The sequence below is a fragment of the Nilaparvata lugens genome, chromosome 5 (assembly GCF_014356525.2).
Source record: "Nilaparvata lugens isolate BPH chromosome 5, ASM1435652v1, whole genome shotgun sequence".
In the NCBI taxonomy this organism is placed as follows: Eukaryota; Metazoa; Arthropoda; class Insecta; order Hemiptera; family Delphacidae; genus Nilaparvata; species Nilaparvata lugens.
This window is the reverse complement of record NC_052508.1, coordinates 43,576,002-43,596,266: the sequence shown is the minus strand read 5'-3', so window position 1 is coordinate 43,596,266 and position 20,265 is coordinate 43,576,002. Positions and strand designations below refer to the sequence as shown.

The window sequence follows — 20,265 nt, the reverse complement described above, 5'->3', positions numbered from 1 at the left end:
CATTAAGAAATCATACTGTCTAGAGATCTATCTGTCTACGGCACACAGATAATCTTTTACTTTTACCATACATACACACATAATCGTTTTCTTTTACCATAGACAGATAGACCTCTTGAGAGTATGATTTTTCAATGCTTTTACTTTATCTTCTCGTCAAATGAACTATAGGTAGGTTTGTAGGTAGTTATAGATGTGGATAAATTTATTACAAGATCCAAACTTTGAATCAGTGATGAACTGATTCAATTGCTTGACTAAACGTAACTCTCCTTTGAAGAAAACAATCCATTTTTAAACATAATATTTAAATTCAATTATTTGTGTTTTAGCTAAAATATTCACTTATTATCTAGGGGAGCTTTAATTATTTTTTTGAAAATAAATCATGATTCGCTTACAGTCCTCACTGATGAAGAATCAACTCAAAAGCATAGTTAGTAATCGTCATAATCATAATATATATAATTATATTTAATTTAGTAAGCTGTGTAATTTTGTATCAGTGAGTAAAGATAGATTAGGGGGGGGGGGTTTGTAATAACACTAGTAACAATTATTTTCATAGTCCTAAATCCATAGGTCTACTTGCCAATATGCATGTGTAGCCAAGTACTCCACATAACCCCAAATCGTGCTCTCTTTAGATGACAAATTACCTTTGGGTTCAACTTTCATACTAGCCACCAACAATAGGCATTCATAGACCTAGGAACAATAGCCGACCCTTTCCAACTACCTGTTGCCCTGCCAAAGGTTAAAAATAGACTTGGACCCATCACAGGCCTTGAAGCCTGTTTACGTAAACTTCGCCAGTCTTGGTGTCTAGAAAAAGGACAAAGGTAACTCTTAAAATCACTAAGACATACTGATTTCAAAGTTTTTCTGGAGGAGTGCCCCAATACAATCCTTTGAATTGTAGTTATTTCATACCCCTCAGACCCCCCAGAATATCTGATTTCCCTGAAAGTATTTTCTGGCTACCCTGTGAGAATATTTATTGACGCGAAGTGAGGTCTAAGATTCAAGTCGACGGTTTTGCATTTCTCTTTATATTTATAAAGAGTTTTCCGCATTTATGGCGAAACGCGGTAATAGATTTTCATGAAATTTGACAGGTATGCACCTCTTTGAATTTCGCGTCGACGTATATACATAAGGTTTTTTGAAATTTTAAGGATAATACAAAAGGAAAAGGAGTATTACTGTAAAAATCAGACTAAAGACTGGATTATCGACAGCTGTCGAGTGGATTATTAATTGCATGCAATGACGCATGCAATTAATATCTCAAAGTAAGTTAAGGCCTAAGGCCTACTATACACGTTTCGATCGGTCTTAAGGCCCGGACTGTTCAGTCCCGGTCTTAGGGCCGGGCCTCAATGGCGGTCTCCCCATTCACGTACCGGTCGGCCTTGCGTCCGATGCGTATCCAGTCACGCGGTGGCAACAATTCACACTGAATTATTGTATTGTGTAATAAGTCTAACGTTTTCAAATTAAGTCTATGATGCTATAAAAATATTGCTCGATAAAATAATTATGATGATTATGATCTTGAATATTTATCATATATGTTATCATACAGACAGATTTTTGAAACATGTGGTACAATTTTTGAAACAATTTGGTACACAATACTTACCATGCAGACGCTCTCCTAACTTTAAAATTCCTTGGAGACCAAAATACGACCTTCCGACTACTTTTGAAAATTGAAAAATTAATTTCAAATTAATTCTGTGAAACTTTTTCGCTTTCACCACCCACTTATCTTTCGAAACAAAAAAGTTTCCAGCATGACGAAAATTTAATGTTTTCTCATTTCTGCTCGAAATGTATCGACACATGACGAACATTATAATCATTAATTTAAAAATTATTATGGGTCGGATAAAAATCATCCAGACACCAATAGAAAGGAAACATTCTCTCCGTTAATTTGATATAAAATTATTATGCATTACGACGCCCCATGATTCTGAGAGAAGTGATATTCAAAAGAAAAACAAATCTTAGCGATGTTCTCAATTTCATGATAAAAATTTAATTACCTTTTAATCCTTCAACCCTGAAACTTTTTCAGCACTACTAGGATATCGGGGTTGATATTCTACATCCAATTACGACGTAGAATTGGAAATTTGCAAATTTACACCAATTGGCAACCTTGTAATTTTTTCGGATGTCTCAACTTATTTTACACAGACTATAACACCAGATTTTTTATAAAAGAATCAATATTGAGTTTTCAAATCACTAGACTACTATTTCTCTATCTCCTTAGACAGGTATTACACAGTAATATTTCTATTGTCATAGTTGATCATATTATCATTATTACCGTATTTGAACAGAGAGGAGAAAACGAAATCTGATTTTTATCCCATTTCATGTGATCAACTACAACTATTATAATAGGAATATTATAATATGAAAATAGGAATATGATAATCATATTATATTATCATACCAGCCTCAGCAGATAATTTATTCAGCCGAATGTGATGCCACACTCCAAAAACACAACCAAACTCTACACTCCACTACTACACACACACACACACACACACACACACTGACCCTACTGCTTGGGGGAATGTTGATTCCTCAACTATTCAACTAACTCTGAAGCAAAACTGGGGGATGATCAGTGCAGTATGCGTTACCTGAAAAAACGGGTTTATGAGACACAACTAGGGATGAAAAATGAATATCGACTTTCTCAAAAAATCGATTTTTTATTTATTTATTTATTCATTCACAATATAACATCGGAAACAACAGGTAATGACCCAAATATGTTTCCTTAACACAACAATAAGTACAGTATACAGTTCAATCAAAACAAAAAAAGATACTAAAACTAACGTTTGAAAAGAAAAAAAAAATACTTAGAAACTACTTATGTTACGATGCAAATCAAAAATCGATTTCTCAACAAATCGTTTTTAGAATAATTTTGCTATCCATAACACGTGCAAAACGTGTTGACCGAGGATAGAAAATATGGCGGAGGAGGAAGAGCGGGTGTTTTGGCCTTAAGACGAAACCAGGTTTCCCCATTCACGTTCAGTTCGGTCTCAAGAGCAATTAAAATTAATCCGTCTTGAGGCCGGGCCTCACTGGATTCCAGTGCGGCCGAAATCCGGCCTTGAGACCACTTTTCGTCTTGAGGCGACACCATACACGTTTCGATCGGCCCTAAGACCGGGACTGAACATTCCGGGCCTTAAGACCGATCGAAACGTGTATGGTAGGCCTTAGTAAGAAATCAGCTGTCGTGTGGACTATTGTATACACGCAATGATTCCATTGCAATGCGTTCATTAATGACGCATGCAATTAATAACTGAAAGTAAACATAGTATTTTTCTCTCGACCTTTCTCTGTTTTCAACTAGGGCTGCGTGTTACCAGTATGTCATGAAAGGAGATTAGCTTTTGATGTTAACATTTATTTATACACCAACCCCAACATCCATTAGCAGTTTTCACACCGACACGATATACAGACAGGATTTACTCTAATGGACAGTGTAAGAGGAGGCTGTGGTTAATAACTACGCGTGGTCTACTGTTAACAGAACTACTAGTAAGATGGATTTTTGATTATAAAAACAGACGTTAAGAGGGCAATAAGACGACAACCTCTTATCGTCAGTGAACGCTCATCAAGTAGAGGAAAAGTGTATTATGTAGCAGGTACTTGAATGAGTAAGAGAGATGTGTGTATTTACCTCGACACAAAAATAGAGAGACTGGTTGGTGAGAAGGTGAACGGCAGCGAAGCGAGTGTTGGGCGTGGACGGACTAACTGCGGTACAAGACTCGACTGGTGCACTGGTAGAGCACTGGCGCATACTGCATTACTCCTACATCCCGAATATCACCCACAACTGAAACAACCAATCAATCCATTCAAATTAATATCACATCAAAACATTACATCAACATGCCATAATCAATAATAACAATTATAGTCCGGCAATGAATCCTGCCCAATTTAAAAATTTGGTTACAGGAAACATATGAGAGATACAGGAAACATATCTCTTGACCTTAGACAGACGCGGAGTTTTTCGAAAAAATATGAGAGATACAGGGAACATTTTCAGACCTAAAACACACGGGGCGTTTTTCGCTTTGGCGTCTGACGAATCGTCGCATCACTAATGTAATTCAATGGAGTTGAACACACGGTAGTAGGAGCGGCAGCTCATGGTTTTCATTGGTCGTACAAGCGTTTGCTGGCGGTGTCGTCCAATGAGCAATCATGGGAAAAGTAGTCCAGTGAGCGATCCATTGTTTGAAATAACAATAAGGATAGGCAGACGCTATGAATAGGTGGACTTGGGCTTAATTGATCTTCTCCTCTAAGTATAGGCTACGCTAATTAGTTAATACTTATTTATTTGCAGTAGTATTACTAATTCACTAAAATAATTGTAAATTTTTTGAACGAGCGTTAGCGAGTTCTTACTTTTGACTTATTGAAGGCGAAAGTCGTTTTCCGTCTCTTTGTATGTTCGACAGTAATTTTAGAAAGAATTGATCAATCAGCTTCAGATTTTGAATACGTATTCTTCGAACCGTTTTACAGGTAAAGTTCGTTGGACAACAAAATTGACTCACTCTTCGTCTTTTTCATTGTTTGTTAAAACTAACAATGAAAATGCATGAGAAAAAATTGTTTTGATTCATCATTTAGAGAGCAAGAATTAATTGCATGCTATTTCTGTAATTTTTCCATTCATTTAAGGTGCATACAGATTTACGCGCCGCGAACATGAACAATTCACTTTTAATCAGCTGATGCCAAGCTTTTTATATCTGTATCTTACCGTTTCTGTAAAAATACAGATATAATCAGCTGATTAAAAGTTAATTGCTCATGTTCGCGGCGCGTATATCTGTACGCACCTTTAAAAAAGCTGATGCTATTTGGAAGTTGTCAGATTGACAGACTTTATGCGCCGACTCATGATTTCAGCTGAATAATTGACCGAGCGAAGTGAGGTCTAAGATTCAAGTCGACTGTTTGGCATTTCTCTTAATGTTTAAATGTTTGAATGTTTATATGTTGCGCATTTACGGCGAAACGCGGTGATAGATATTCATGAAATTTGACAGGTATGCTTCTTTTTTAATTGCGCGGCGACGTATATACAAGGTTTTGGAAATTTTGCAATTCAAGGATAATATAAAAGGAAAAAGGTGCCTCCTTCATACGCCAAAGAGTAGAAATCTGGTGTGGCGCACTCACACAACTTTCCTTGCCGTTATGAAACTTGATCACCTAGTGGACTCGCGCATCTCAAGTCTACTATTCAAAGATACAGCTAGTGATAGGCCAATAACGCTGGAGACGCACGAGGTCTGCTATCTCTTCGTAGTGAATGATTTAATAGAACCAACAGTTGCCAACAGTTTGCAATTTAATAATCACATTTCCTCGGATTTCAAGCTTATTTTCAATTTTAGGTGGAAATGTTACTGGACATTAATTGCAGAGATTTTCATGCTCAATCTTTCCCACTTGAATTTTTTTGTTTAAATTGTATCTGAAGCCTGATAATTGAGAATCTAAAATCAAACTTTGCATAGATGGGGCGGAGCTTATCAATGACTATTTCAGTTATAACTTTAATCAAAATCGTTGGAGCCGTTTTCGTGAAAATCGCAAAAAACCCTGTTTTTGACAACATTTTCGTCATTTTAGCCGCCATCTTGGATTGCATTTAATCGAAATTGTTCGAGTCGGATCCTTATAGTCTAAGGACCTTAAGTTCCAAATTTCAAGTCATTCCGTTAACTGGGAGATGAGATATCGTGTACACACACACACACATACAGACCAATACCCAAAAATCACTTTTTCGGACGCAGGGGACCTTGAAACGTATAGAAATTTAGAAATTGGGGTACCTTCATTTTTTTCGGAAAGCAATACTTTCCTTACCTATGGTTATAGGGCAAGGAAAGTAAAAATCAGACTATAGAATTATTCATCATAAATCAGCTGACAAGTGATTACACAGATGTGTGGAGAAGCCACAAATAAATATTGCTATATTTCCATAAGGTCTACAGTTTCAATCAGGTACTTGTGGATGAGAATACTGCATGAGGTCTACTGTTCACAGAACTACTAGTACACAACATATTTAATTATAGGTTCTCGCTTCCGTTAACGTCTGTCTGACTGTGTATGCCTGTATGTAACATACGCGTAATTAATAATGCTACTTGTGATAGCAGTTTGTTATGACGTTGACAAATTTGCTATGAAAAATTGTTTTTTTTTCCAAAGTGTTAAATTTACTGTATGAGTAGAAGCTACTTATAACAATTGTTCAATAACAATTGATTATCCAATGTACGTACTCATTTATTTCATTTTTGTATCATTTATTAGTATCTTCAAATTAATGTTGAGATCATTAAAACTGTTTGATATAATTATTCATGTGCGGATTTCGACATTTTGGAATTCTGAATCAAAATCATGTATTACATGACCACGTTTCCATTTCAAAAATGAACTTTGATTCAAAATGGAGTTGGATCCATATGACGAATCCAAGATAGCAGACCAAAGTTTTGAAGCGACAGAAAGTAGTTTTTTTTCTAATTGAAATAGGATCCCCATGGAACCTACTGTCTGATCATACTTGTAGAAGAGATATTTTAGCTGTTTCCATAATAATTCTTACCAACTCTATAATTACAAGTTGCGGATTTCAGAGATCAATACAACAGTTCATGAGCGAGTTCTTCAACCCAGGAGGTCGCTAGTATATATTTAGACTATAATGAAGATGAATTTGAACTATTCGAAGATGAAAGCTGTTCTCCCAAGTCCTCCCATTTATATCGTCAGCCGCTCGATGTGAAGAAGCTCAATGAGACGCTCCGTGAGTCCGTAAAAGCGTTGAAAGGAGCGGCAAACGATTAGTCTGAAAAAACGCATCGTGTGTCCCTGCCCTTATTGATGTAACTATGCCATTTTCGCATTTTGCAATATGTTGAACCAATTAAATCTGTTACATTACTTACTTCAATTTTAAAACAATCATGTAGCCTTTCCACCATGTTCTTCATAGTTTTACATGTTACTTTACTTACTTTGGAACGGCAGTCACTTCTTGGGCGATGCTTCTTCCAGTTTGTACAGATGGGTGGTGTTTGTACAGCTTTCCAGTGCCTACGACGACCTTACAATGACACACAGAACTATGGAGACCTTATAGTATTGGAAAATGCTACATGAATGTTTCATCTATACAGAACGCTATTTAAGAATTATAATTTTCAAAATAACGATGAATAACATGGTGTTCTGTGTTCATTAGTAGAGCTATGTTTATTCTCAGGCATTGTATCTCCCTTTTTTCGTTGTAACTACCTATTTTAACGATGGATATTTCATCCAAGGACAATTTATTTATTCATTTATACATTGATACATACAATATCATTTTCAACTATGAATGATTGGGAGAGGAACCGAAGGCTTAAAGCTCAAAACTGTTCCTTCTCCATATTTAGATAGAAATTGCCTAAAAATAGATTATGCTTACACTTGAAATTTTTGTAGAATTATGAGTCCAAAATATTTATAAACTAGGTATTTCTAATTTAGAAAAGTTGAAAACCAAATTTAATAAGAATAATTCACTAAATCACCACTGATACTGAAAAATATTGTAGGTATTTCTAATTTAGAAAAGTTGAAAACCAAATTTAATAAGAATAATTCACTAAATCACCACTGATACTGAAAAATATTGTATTAATAATTGATAATTTTAAAACTTGAAAAGAAACTTAAACTTACTCCTAAAACAACAGCTGTATGTAACAATGGATTGAAATAAAAATAAAATACAACTTGAAAAATAAATACTTGAACATCAAGAGATTCAGTGTTTATCGAGAAGCCAAGGAGAGTGGTCGTTCTTTTCCTAGCTCCGTTATCTGTTAGTAGATAAAGTGGAAGTTACTTTCTTACTTTCGTTTCTATTTCAATGCTGTTTGTTTGCGTAAACATGCATAAATACTGATTTTCTTCTTCTTGTGTGTTGGACCCACTTTATTAATTACGTGAGTAGATTGATAACAAATAAATTATTTTTCGTTCTTGTTGTGTGCGTGCTCCCTTATATTAACTGTTAATATGGCTGACTGCTGTAAATGTAATTCAAGTTTTGCTAATGCTGGAGAAAGCATTAAGTGTAATAAATGTGCGGGTCTGTTTCACGCGAGTTGTACAAGACTTGGAACAATTGATAAGTTCAAAAAGATGAATTCTCAAGCAAGATCAGCCTGGAAGTGTGATGAGTGTATTAACGGTACTGATAATACTAGTATAGACGCCAAGTTGAATAAAATATTGGACTCTATTACCGAACTGCGTACTGAGCTTATCAATTTGTTTGAGCCTAAGATTGTTGCACTTAGAACTGACGTCGATTCTTTGAAAAAGTCCAGTGAAGAAACCAAATCAAAATTTGAAAAACTCTCTGCGGATCACGATGAGAAGTGTATCAAGTTGGAAACGGCCATTGCAGAGCTTGAAAAAAGCAATTCCCAGCTACGAGAGGAGGTTAATTTTCTACAGCAGAGGTCGAGGATTGAAAACTTAGAAATTGGGGGTTTACCACGAACTGAAAAGGAAAACATTTATGAAATATTGGGGGCTGTTGCTAAGTTGATCGGGGTCTCATTTAAACAGGAGGACATTGCTATAGCTCATAGAGTGCCAAACGCTAGGGGTGGTAGTAATATCATCGTTAAATTTGTTGCAAGAAGAGTAAAGTTTTCGTGGCTTGAAGCGGCGAAAAAGAAAAAAGATATTAATGCAATCGATCTTGGTTTGGGGCTCCCTGGATCTTCTATATACATCAACGATCATCTGTCTCCTTACAACAAACAGCTTCTTGGAAAGGCTAAGGAATTGAAGAAAAGGGGAAAACTGGAATTTGTTTGGGTCAAGAGTGGAAAAATTTTCGTTAGGAAGGATGCTGCGTCCCCAGCCAAGCAAATAGTGCGAGAGGCTTCTTTGGAAAAGCTTAGTCAAGGATAAAGTTGTTTGAGTGTACTGAAAATGATAAACTGTGAGTAAGAACATTATGAAGTTATTTATTTTTCCTTCCATTAAGACTATGATATGTTGGTTCATTTATTTGTAAATCGGTAGTTTGAACTATAGTTGCTTTGAGTCCTCGAGGGGGAGGTGTTTCTGTTGTCATTATTTTTTCATTGAAATGTTAAGGAATATTTTTTTATTGGTTTTCGTATATTTGTTTCTTCAACTCTAATTCAGGTTGTTGCTGTTCTAAGTACTTTATTCATAAAATGAGAGTTTTATTTTAGGTATTATTGATTTTGAATATATATTTTATAATTATGCTTATCACGATCCCTTTCTAAAAGATAAAATGTATACATTGCATTTTTTGGTCATTCTCTCATTCCGGTCGTATATTGACAAAAATACTTTTCAACTGAGTTTTATTCTAATAATAAATTAAACACAACACCTTAGTCTGTGTGCTGATTACAGGTGAAAGAAAACTTTAACGCCAATATTCAGTGGTGAATCTTATGATATCATAAATAGACAAGTAGGTCTTATAAATGAATTTATTATAATTAAATAGGCAAATGGATTACGATATCACTAGATAGATGGTGTAACTTATAATTTTTAATTTTATTATTATTGTTCTCAACGTTATCAAAGCAGTGTCGTGTTTTTTTATGTGATGTTTCTCCGTGCGAATTAGTCATTTTAGGTCCTTCCTAGTAGTTTTGTTCAGTACTACATATAGTGTATTATTTTTTAATTTGAATTTATATTCTTAATCTGTAATTAATTATAGTGAGTTGAATTACTATGATAATCTATGAATTATATGTTAATATATCTAAATTTATTGTGGGTTCCTACACGCTAGTTGAGGAGAATCAATTTCTCTATTTTCTATTTCTTGTTATCTTTTTCATCTTTCATTTTCGTTTTCTTCCCATATATGCTCTTTTCTATCTCTTTTTTTAATTGTGTGTATGCGAGTGTGAATGAAGTTCCAATGAAGCCATGTGAAATCTATACTGATTTTCAATTCCTGATATGCCACCTAGTCATTAATATAAAATTTTGTATATTATATCCTATCAATTATGATGGAGGATGAAAATATATGTGTTCTATTGAGCTCTGTTGATGAAGTTAATGATTCACATATTTCATCAAGTCATAATTTTACGATCCTTCATCAAAACATTCAAGGGATTAGCAGCAATTTTGATAAGTTTGTTACATATATTAACTGCTGGAAAGTGAGGCCAGCGATAATAGCACTGACTGAGGTGTGGTTGGATACAGATGAGCAGGTGTCACAGTATTTTATTGATGGCTATGAATCATGTTCAAGTGTTTCTTCTTTCACGAGAGCCACTGGCTTGGTTGTTTATTATTCCACTGAATTAGTTGGTTTCAACTGCAGTGTGACGGAATGTAGGGTGGAGGGTGCGGATATTCTTTATCTTCATTGCACCTTATCAAACTACAAATTCAATCTCATTGTGCTTTATCGATGGCATGGCTTTGAATGCTATAGATTTCTTACTAGTCTTGATTCTATTTTAAACGTTCCTTCTGCCTGTGACACTGTTATAATAGGTGACGTCAATATCAACATTTTGGGGTCTGGTGATAACAAAGTTGATGATTATTTAGAAATACTTAGCTATTACGGCTTCGAATCAATAATAGATATACCTACCAGAGTGACTGAGACCACATCATCCTGCATTGATCACGTATTTATCAGATCTCGAAATTTTTCTCATTTTGTAAAATGCGCAGTTATTGAGGATTTAATTGGCGATCATAGAGCTGTTTCATTGACAATTCGAGCTAACTTAGAGAATAACTTAAGGAACTCTTGTCAAGATAAATATAAAATAGATTTTGATAAACTGAATAATTTCCTGCTGTCCCATGATTGGGGTGATGTTTTATTCAGTAATGATGTCAACTATAAATTTGATAAATTTCTTGAAGTCTTTGAAAATTACATTGCGTGTTCAAAAGTGAGAGTCGAATCTCAAATAAATTCAACAAATTTAAAGAAGCTTAAACCATGGATAACTGATGGTCTATGTGCAGCAATCCACTCGCGCGATAAATTATTTAAAAAAATGAAAGCTAACCCAGAAAACCTAAGGATAAAAAATAATTTAAAAACTTATTCTAGAAAAATAAAAAATTGGATTAAAATTCAAAAACAAAAGTATTATTCTACATTAGATCAAATGCCCCCTCGGAAAAAATGGCTAGTTCTAAATAAACTGTGTGGAAATCCGAGAAAAACTAGATCTCATGATGAATTGAAAATAGAACACAGGAATGAAATTGTAACGGATCCAAAAACAATAGCAAATCTATTTAATGATTTTTTTGTTAACATTGGCAGAGACGTTTTAGCTACTTCTTATGGTGCAGCTGATAATGAAAATGACTATCATAACACCTTCAAGGAAAGAAACCATCAAGCGTCTATGTTTTTTGAAGCTGTCACCTATGATGAACTGTTAATTTACATAAAACAATTAAAAAATGGTACTTCTTCTGGAGATGATCTTATATCTTCTAGAATTTTGAAGGAGGTTGCTCTGACCATTGTTCCCATTCTAGTTGATATTTTCAATTGCAGTCTATCTACAGGAATATTTCCTTCTGGGATGAAGCTAGCAAGAGTGGTGCCAATCTACAAATCCGGTTCTAGATTTAAGTTGAACAATTATAGACCTATATCTCTGCTGTCTGTCTTCTCAAAGATATTGGAAAAGATAGTGAAAAGAAGACTTCTCAATTTCCTCAACTCATATAACTTTTTCTATAATAAACAGTTTGGCTTTCGTGAACGCATGAATACTGAAATGGCTCTTGAAAGATTCATGTCGGTTGTTTTCTGTGGCTTCAACTTCAGGCCAGCGCGCTGTGTTGCAGGACTGTTTTTGGACATCAGAAAGGCATTTGACACGGTTAACCATTCAATCTTGTTGAATAAATTATCTAAGGCTGGTATCAGGGGCATGGTTCTGGATTGGTTCTCTTCATATTTGAAGGACAGGCAGCAATATGTAACTATTGGGAGAGTGAAGAGTGAGGTTCGGGGAGTGGACTGTGGTGTACCACAGGGTTCCGTCCTTGGACCAATCTTGTTTCTCATCTTTATAAATGATCTCTATTCGTGTGAGTTCAATGGTATGCCTGTGTCCTTTGCAGATGACACTGCCTTGGCATATTGTGGACTGGATGGCCCCAACTTAGAGAGAATGATGCAGGATGATTTGGATAAGCTATTGCTTTGGTTCAGGCACAATAGAATACAGCTCAATCTTACAAAAACAAAATATATATTGTTCACATTAACAACACCATGGACACTGCCTTCTGCACTGAAGTTTCATGGTGCCTGTGATCGGAATGACTGTGACTGTGAGGTCGTTGGTCAGACCAATGCCATTAAATATTTAGGTGTGATTGTTGATGAAAAGCTTAACTGGTCTCAGCATATATCTATCATAAAAAACTATCTGTTACTCGTCCTGCGAAAATTCTATTTCTTGAATAAATTTCTCCCTTTAAATGTTCTTAGGCAGTTATATTTTGCATTTGTTGATCCAAAAATAAGTTATGGTATTAATTGTTGGGGCTCCACCTATATTTGTCACTTGAAGCCATTGATAACGGTGCAGAAATCGATAGTCCGTGTTATAAATAGAAAGGGTAGATATGAACATTCTTTTCCTCTATTTCAGTGCCTTGGATGTTTGCCTCTTAGATATATGTATGTGTTTAAGGTCCTGTATATGTTCTTTGTAATGTCTGGAAACGGTGGTCATACGTTGCTCAGGGATGTTCCCAGCTATCAAACTAGGAGAGTGACAGCTGATTTACTGAGACTTCCCAAATCGTATACCACTTGTTTCCAGAAATCGTTTGTATTTCTTGGCCCCAAGTTTTTTAATAATATCCCAATTGAAATCAAGAGGCTTCAAAATCAACTTGTTTTCAAAAAAAGAATTCTTAGATGGCTCAGAGGTCTTATGCCTGACCATTTAGAATCCTTATTCAATGTTATTTCGTAGTTAAAATGTAATTTTGGTGGCTGGCAATAAGCATTAGTAAGATGAGCTGTTTTTGGAAAGTGTGCAAGGTGTGTGAATGTGAGAGTGAATGGTTGCTAGTCTTATCTTTCTCTTTTCTTTTTCTTTCTCCTTTTATTCATGCATTTAAAATTAGTTGAAGTGATATTCATTCCTGCTTGCAAACGTGGAGTATTGTATACTTCCAGCAGGTAGTATTTTTTATTCCGATTCACAAATTTACCGTATATCTAATAAAACATACCAGTATTTATTTTATTAATCTTCCATTAATTATTTTTTATCTTACTGAGCTGAGTGTTTTGTTTTTCTTATTGATTCTGAATGTGAATATTGTGAGTTTGAATAAATAAAATTTGAATTTGAAAAAATTAAAAATAATGAGTGAATTACATATTCTCAATAATAAAAAACGATAATGGCAGGAGACTTCTGCACAAAAGTGAAAGAACACAGAAGCAGTAAGTCACAATAGACAATAAGGAGGTGGTGGTATAAGTACGATCACAAACCAATATGTGAATTCCTGGACATATGCTAAGCAATAAAAATTTCCAATAGGTGTAAATTTCCAACGAATTGGTTGTTTGAATCCATAAGACATTAGATCGGATTTTCCTGTGAACCTAGACATCAAACTAGAAAAGCAAAAAACATGAGTTATGTGATGATAAGGAATACGCCATTATCAATAGTATCACTTTTATAATTTAGAAGAAATAAAGTATATCAAACATTAGTTGGGACTGATTGAATTAGTTAAATTAAAAATACAAAAGATTAAATTAAAAAAATATTGATTGAGAAGACAGTGAATATATATGAAGTTCAAATAATTCAAGTTTTGATGACTTCTTCATTGTTATATTAAAACCTATAAAACTACACAGTTTTTAATCATCAACTTGCCAATGCTAATCCATTAGTATTGTAATATCACTAAATTATATAATTGATTGAATAACATGCTCTTAAACGTTGGCCAGTTCGGCTCTAAATGGCAGTTATATTAGCAGCTGACTGGAAGCGAGCACACAGAGCCATAGCCAGATCTGGACAGACCAAGACTGGTCGGTCGGTCGCCTCTTGCAGTCCTCCAGCTCCAGAGTCTCTCCACTTGGATCCTTTCATTCCTTTTCTTGCCTCCTCAAATCCTCTTCTTCTTCTTCTTCTTCTTCACTTCTCTCAGCGTTCCGGGGTCTGGCCAATTAACACGAGTCCAGCTACTGTACGACGCACTGGTCCCCCTCCCCTCCACCACACACCGTCCACCGTTCGCGCCTACGCGCAACCACTAGCAACCGCCGCACCCTTTTCTACTATTTTTATTGTTATTTTCTCTGTCGTATATCTTCGTCGTCGTCCTTGTGTGCGTATACACTCTCACACGCGCACGCCAACATCCACACACACACACATACACACCCGAGCAGTTTCTTCTGCTGAGCGAATATTATTATTGTGGTCGTGGTCTCGTGGTAGCACGGCCGCGCGATCCATCTGAACTCGACTTGTGAGCCTTGAATCAAAAGGTTCAGTCCGTTGGCCACACTATATATCGAAGTTGAAAGTGAATTTATTATGAATACTATACTTCAATTCCATACTCCAATTATAAGACAACACTACAAGGAAAAATAGTCAGGTAGATATCCCCAATAATCTTTATCGATTAATTGGTGATTCCATGAGTTTATTAGCGACAGCTGAGTCTTGAATAGCTAACTTCACTCAATATGATTTACCAGGAAACGAGAAAACTGAATGGCAACTATTCCTTATTTTGGGAAAATTTTCAGTCTATCCTTATTTTGGGAAAAGGAGATTGACACACAAAGTCAAGACTAAGACTTATAAGCTTCAATGGAAAATTGTTCCAAGGTATGTGGAGCCAGGACCTCCCAAATTTAGGAGGTCCTGATTGGAGGTAACTAATAACTCTGTTATTATGAATTGCTGGGATCTTGCATCTTGAATCGTTAGCATATCTTGATCTCGTTTGGTGCAACCAAAGACACATCAATGTAGAAATAGTATATTTTCACATACTATTTTAGGCTGGTGAAAACTCAAAAACTGAAAGAATATTTCCTGGGCAATCCAAATAATTCATAGGTTTATTCCCAGTGTTGTTTGGGAATAATTCCAAATGAGAATTCGTCAGGAATTTCCCTCCCCTGCAGTGTCCTGCATGAATTATGCAGTGCCCTCGCCACAGTGATCAGTGATGTAGGTGATGAAATGAAAACAAACGGAAAACATAGAGAATTCAGGAGAACTGAAATACTTTAAAAGCTGGAATAATGTTACAAACATGGAGAATTCAAGAGAACTGAAATACTTTAAAAGCTGGAATAATGTTACATAGAAGATGTCATTTTTGTGTTTATTATAATATGTTGTAAAGCCCCTAAAACCCCTATAATCGAGAAAATAGAAGATATAAGAATATCATGCACGAGATAGTCAAAAGAGAAGGATCATAAATTTTCATAATTATAGGACAAACAATCAATTTAAAACAATATACTAAATTAGCGTCACTTATACAAACTCATTCATTCAACAAAAGCCTCATTGCTTCTGTAGTGAGAGGCCACCTAATAGCAATAACACCTGGTTTTCAAGTAATTTGTATATATTCCATGTGAAATATTGTATAAATGAAATAAAAAATTAATATTTTCAATGAATAAATGAAGAGAGATCATAATATGTAATCTACTATTCGAAAACCTATGCAATACAATACAAGACTACTCAAATGGATGAGAAGGACTGATCAAGCCAAATTCATTGAGCCAATAATCGGGTGAAAAGAGATGCGATAGATATCTGAAGACATACATTGTATACGGTGACTGTAGTTGAATTGGGTTGGGTTCATTTTAGACCATGTAGAGATAAGAAAACCTGCGATAAGGGAAAATAGGGAAAGAAGTACAGTAGTTTGATTCAGATTCCTTTATTCATGCGCTTAAACAAACAAAATTCAACTTACTTTCTAACATGGTGAATGATATTGAACTAAAAGAGTTCTACAATAATATTGAGCAAGAAAAATTATGAAAGTTAAAGCACTACTGTTATGTTATGTTTTCACATGAAACGGTGAAGTTTGGACCTTTAGAAGTCCATTTTCAGAGAGGGTGTCGAGGATACCCTCCCCCCTTAAGCACTTAACCGTAGATAAAGATAGTTGAAAATTCTAAACGAAATATAATGCGTAAAAAACTAAGACTGAAAATATCAATATGTAAAACCAAACCATAGAAGCAATAAATCATTCAGACTTAAATTAATGAATTAACAGTAAAGAGTAAATAATAATAATAATAATAATAATAATTAGGATAAAAATGAAGAAAAAGTTCCTAATGATGAGAAAATCTATATGATGAGAGTGAGATGTTGAGGGAGTGAAAGTTATTATTAGAAAAGAGATTTGTACATGTAAATCCTAAAATAATTTCAATATTAAAGGGAAATTATTATACAAAAGAGATTTGTTCATGTGAATAGCAAATAATATACGGTGATTATGAAAGGAAAATTATTATAAAAAAGAATGGGAAGGGGATGTTGAATAAAAATGCTAAGATCCATTAAAGGAAGATTTTGAATAAGAACTAATCTAGAATGTATACGTAATTTTTTTATGCTAAATTTACATGAATGATAATGCAAAAAAGAAAAAAACATCATTTTTACTAGGGAGTGGAGGAAAATGATTATAAAGGATTAGGATAGGGATTAAGGAAGGTTTAATTTGAATGTCATGCTGCTCAAGGGTTGGACAGTGTCAGCCATTTTTACTTTCCTTGCCCCATTACCATAGATAAGGAAAGTATTGCTTTCCGAAAAAAATTAAGGTACCCAAATTTGTAAATTTCTATACGTTTCGAGGTCCCCTGAGCCCAAAAAAGTGGTTTCTAGGTATTGGTCTGTATGTCTGTCTGTGTGTGTGTGTGTGTGTGTGTGTGGTGTGTGTGTGTGTTTGTGTATGTGTGTCTGTGTACACGATATCTCATCTCCCAATTCACGGAATAACTTGAAATTTGGAACTCAAGGTCCTTCCCCTATAAGGATCTGACACGAACAATTTCAATCAAATGTAATTCAAGATGCGGCTGAAATGGCGAAAATATTGTCAAAAACAGGGTTTTTCGCAATTTTCTCGAAAACGGCTCCAACGATTTTGATCAAATTCATACCTAAAATAGTCATCGTTAAGCTCTATCAACTGCCACAAGTCCCATATCTGTAAAAATTTCAGGAGCTCCGACCCATTTAGGTAAAGTTTGATTATAGATTCGCAATTATCAGGCTTTAGATACAATTTAAACGAAAAATTCCAAATGGAAAAGATTGAGCATGAAAATCTCTACATTTAATGTTCTGAAACATTTTCACCTATAATGTTAAATAAGCTAAGAAATTCGAGAAAATGTTATTATTTCAATTGCAAACTGTTGGCAACTGTTGATTCTATTAAATCATTCACTATGAAGAGATAGCAGACCTGGTGTGTCTCCAGCGTTATAGTCCTGACACCAGCTGGCTTAGATCTTTGAATAGTAGACTTGAGATGCGCGGGAACACTAGCGTCAGGTGATAAATTTTCATAACGGCAAGGAAAGTTGTGTGAGTGCGCCACACCAGATTTTTTCTAAAAGACAATGCCTCAATGTACGGGTGAAGCCCGCTTGACTCTCTAATTTGATTTGGGAGTGCATTTGATCATTGAGTAAAGAAGGTAACCGGTAACCTAAGTTTAATATCCACTATAAATACCACTGCGAGTTTATATTCTCATTCTCACGGTTCTCACGGATCCACACAGAATAAAATTACATAGGATATAATATATCGTATATAATGTATATATAGTGAATATAGTATATAAATAATACACTCAGACTCAATGTACAATCGAAAACAACTTTAAACAAGGTTAAATAATATACATAAAAGTGTGGCTCATCATAATGAATGGAAAAGGATAGCTAATTTTTACTAGAGAAAAAGTATTTTTTAAAATTTATTCAATTTTACAAAAAAATTCAATCTTCCTCCTTACTACCTCCTCTCACTTAATTGACTTCAAGAAAAATCAGGAAATACAGACCTACAATGTCAACAATAATAAGTAAGAATTACTTATAACCTGACCAAGAATAAGTCATAATTTTTTATCCAACATACAAGCACAAGTACAAGTTTGAGATACGTGCATACGAGACGCATTACCTTGAATGTTGCTTGGACATAGTCGGCAGAAATCAAAGCTATGACGCAACACTGAGCCGGCATGATGATGAGGAGCCAATTCAACAACATTCCGCTGACGTCATTTCAATAAAAAGCTTAAATACAATCTAATATCACGTTTAAATACTTGCTATTTACGGAAGTTCTTTTATATGTTTTTATAACTAAATCGAAGTCAATTGATTACCATTTCACAAAATGAAAACAAAAACTGTTATTATTGAATTGTTTATGAATAATATCATAAATTTCCGGTCTAGAGGGGCAAGCATGCATTGTAGAAATAAAGGGAGTACTTTGGTTTTGTCAAGATATATTGATATTCTATTGGAAATCAGTGAAGGAAATGTTTTCATAGGTATATATAAATTGGTTGGTTGTTTTATAGGTTTTTGTTCAAGAACGATTGATAGAGTCGAGTTTTAGAGTTTTTAGTTTTGAGTTTACAGTTTTTAGAGTTTTTATAAATTTAAAGATTAGATATCGTTTTATTGGACATTTCTTGGATAAGTAGATTTGTTCAATAATGAAATACAAATATTTGTATAGATGATTCGATGTCCGCCTCTCAATTGCAATAGCCTGAGTACTTTTCTAAAGAAATCTGCTTTACACATCATCCACTACCTTTGACGTTTCTGTGTAACCAGTCCATTCAATTATTCGTTAATAATGGGAAATTATAATACTTCAATTTAACATTTGAAAGTAATTGGTAAATTAAAAATTCTTTTCAATTCTCATTCAAAGAAAACTTTTTTTGCCCAAGTCTCATCCATGCAGCCAACAGTTCTGATATAGGGTATCGCTCACAGGCTGCACCCAAGGAGTCTTGCCTAGCTGCACATACTAACTGGTGTCGCTACAGAGGCCCAAATTAATTATAATTCACGAGACGACAAATGAAGCACACAATATATCTATTGACTAGAAATAGACGTTTAGAGCTGTTCTGCAGGCCGAATGTCAATGCAAAGGGAGCCTGGGGTTCGCCGCGTTCCAGAGGAACCATACCAATTACAACTGGGTGGGAAGGGGAAACCGTTGCCAACGGCGCGAACTCAAACAAAATTGGAGATAACCCCGGGGGGTGGGGGAAGGGTCTGACACTGCTTTAAAAGGTGAGCGAGTCCGGGTGGATGAGTGCGTGCGTGCGGGGGCTCGTGGAATTTGAGCCAATTTGAGAATCAATCAGACAGACGAGAAAGAGGGGTGGCAATGCATGTGGTGCGGGAGGGGAATAGTACGAAGGAATGCAGTCGTCCTTCGTTGCCTTCGCCTTACCTTTCCACCCCTCCCACTCATCATCCTGGCAACAAACTCCAAACAGTCCAAGAACTTCCAGCACACAACTTATATACTGATACCCTCTCGTTCTTTTTCGATTCTTTTTTACGCGCAACGTCTGCCTCTGGCCAACTGTTCTCCTCCTCCTCCTCCTCCATTCTACTTTGAGTGTACCAAACCTCCCCCCCTTCCCACCAACCAACCATTCGACCTCCAGCAAGGGCCTTTGCTCCAGATGACCCCAACCCCAAACCTCTTCTTCGTCTTCTAATCTCTACCTTCATCTTTTTCATAATCTTTTCCTCGCATTTTTTCTTCGTCCTCATCATCGCCGAGTCGCATTCCAAAAATAGCCAAAACCGATAATTTTCTGACAGCAGGAATTGGTGTGGAGATACGTGGTTTCCACGAAAAGAATGTACATCTTTGAATGCTTTCAGCCAGCTGAGGACATCTGGTAACCTAATATAAAGGGAAATTTAATTTCAAAAAGTTTAAATCTCGTAAGTAAAGTCCATCATAAAGA

The 20,265-nt window shown here is 35.3% G+C and overlaps 1 protein-coding gene across 1 annotated transcript in view; it reads right to left on the bottom strand.

The window, feature by feature from the left end:
- Positions 1 to 20,265, bottom strand: part of LOC111048917 (protein expanded) — a 103,066-nt gene that overhangs the window by 61,861 nt on the left and 20,940 nt on the right. The window contains exon 2 of the mRNA XM_039429501.1: positions 3,740 to 3,898. Coding sequence (XP_039285435.1) covers positions 3,740 to 3,862 — 123 coding nt within the window. The 5' untranslated portion in view covers positions 3,863 to 3,898. The remainder of the gene's footprint in view (positions 1 to 3,739; positions 3,899 to 20,265) is intronic.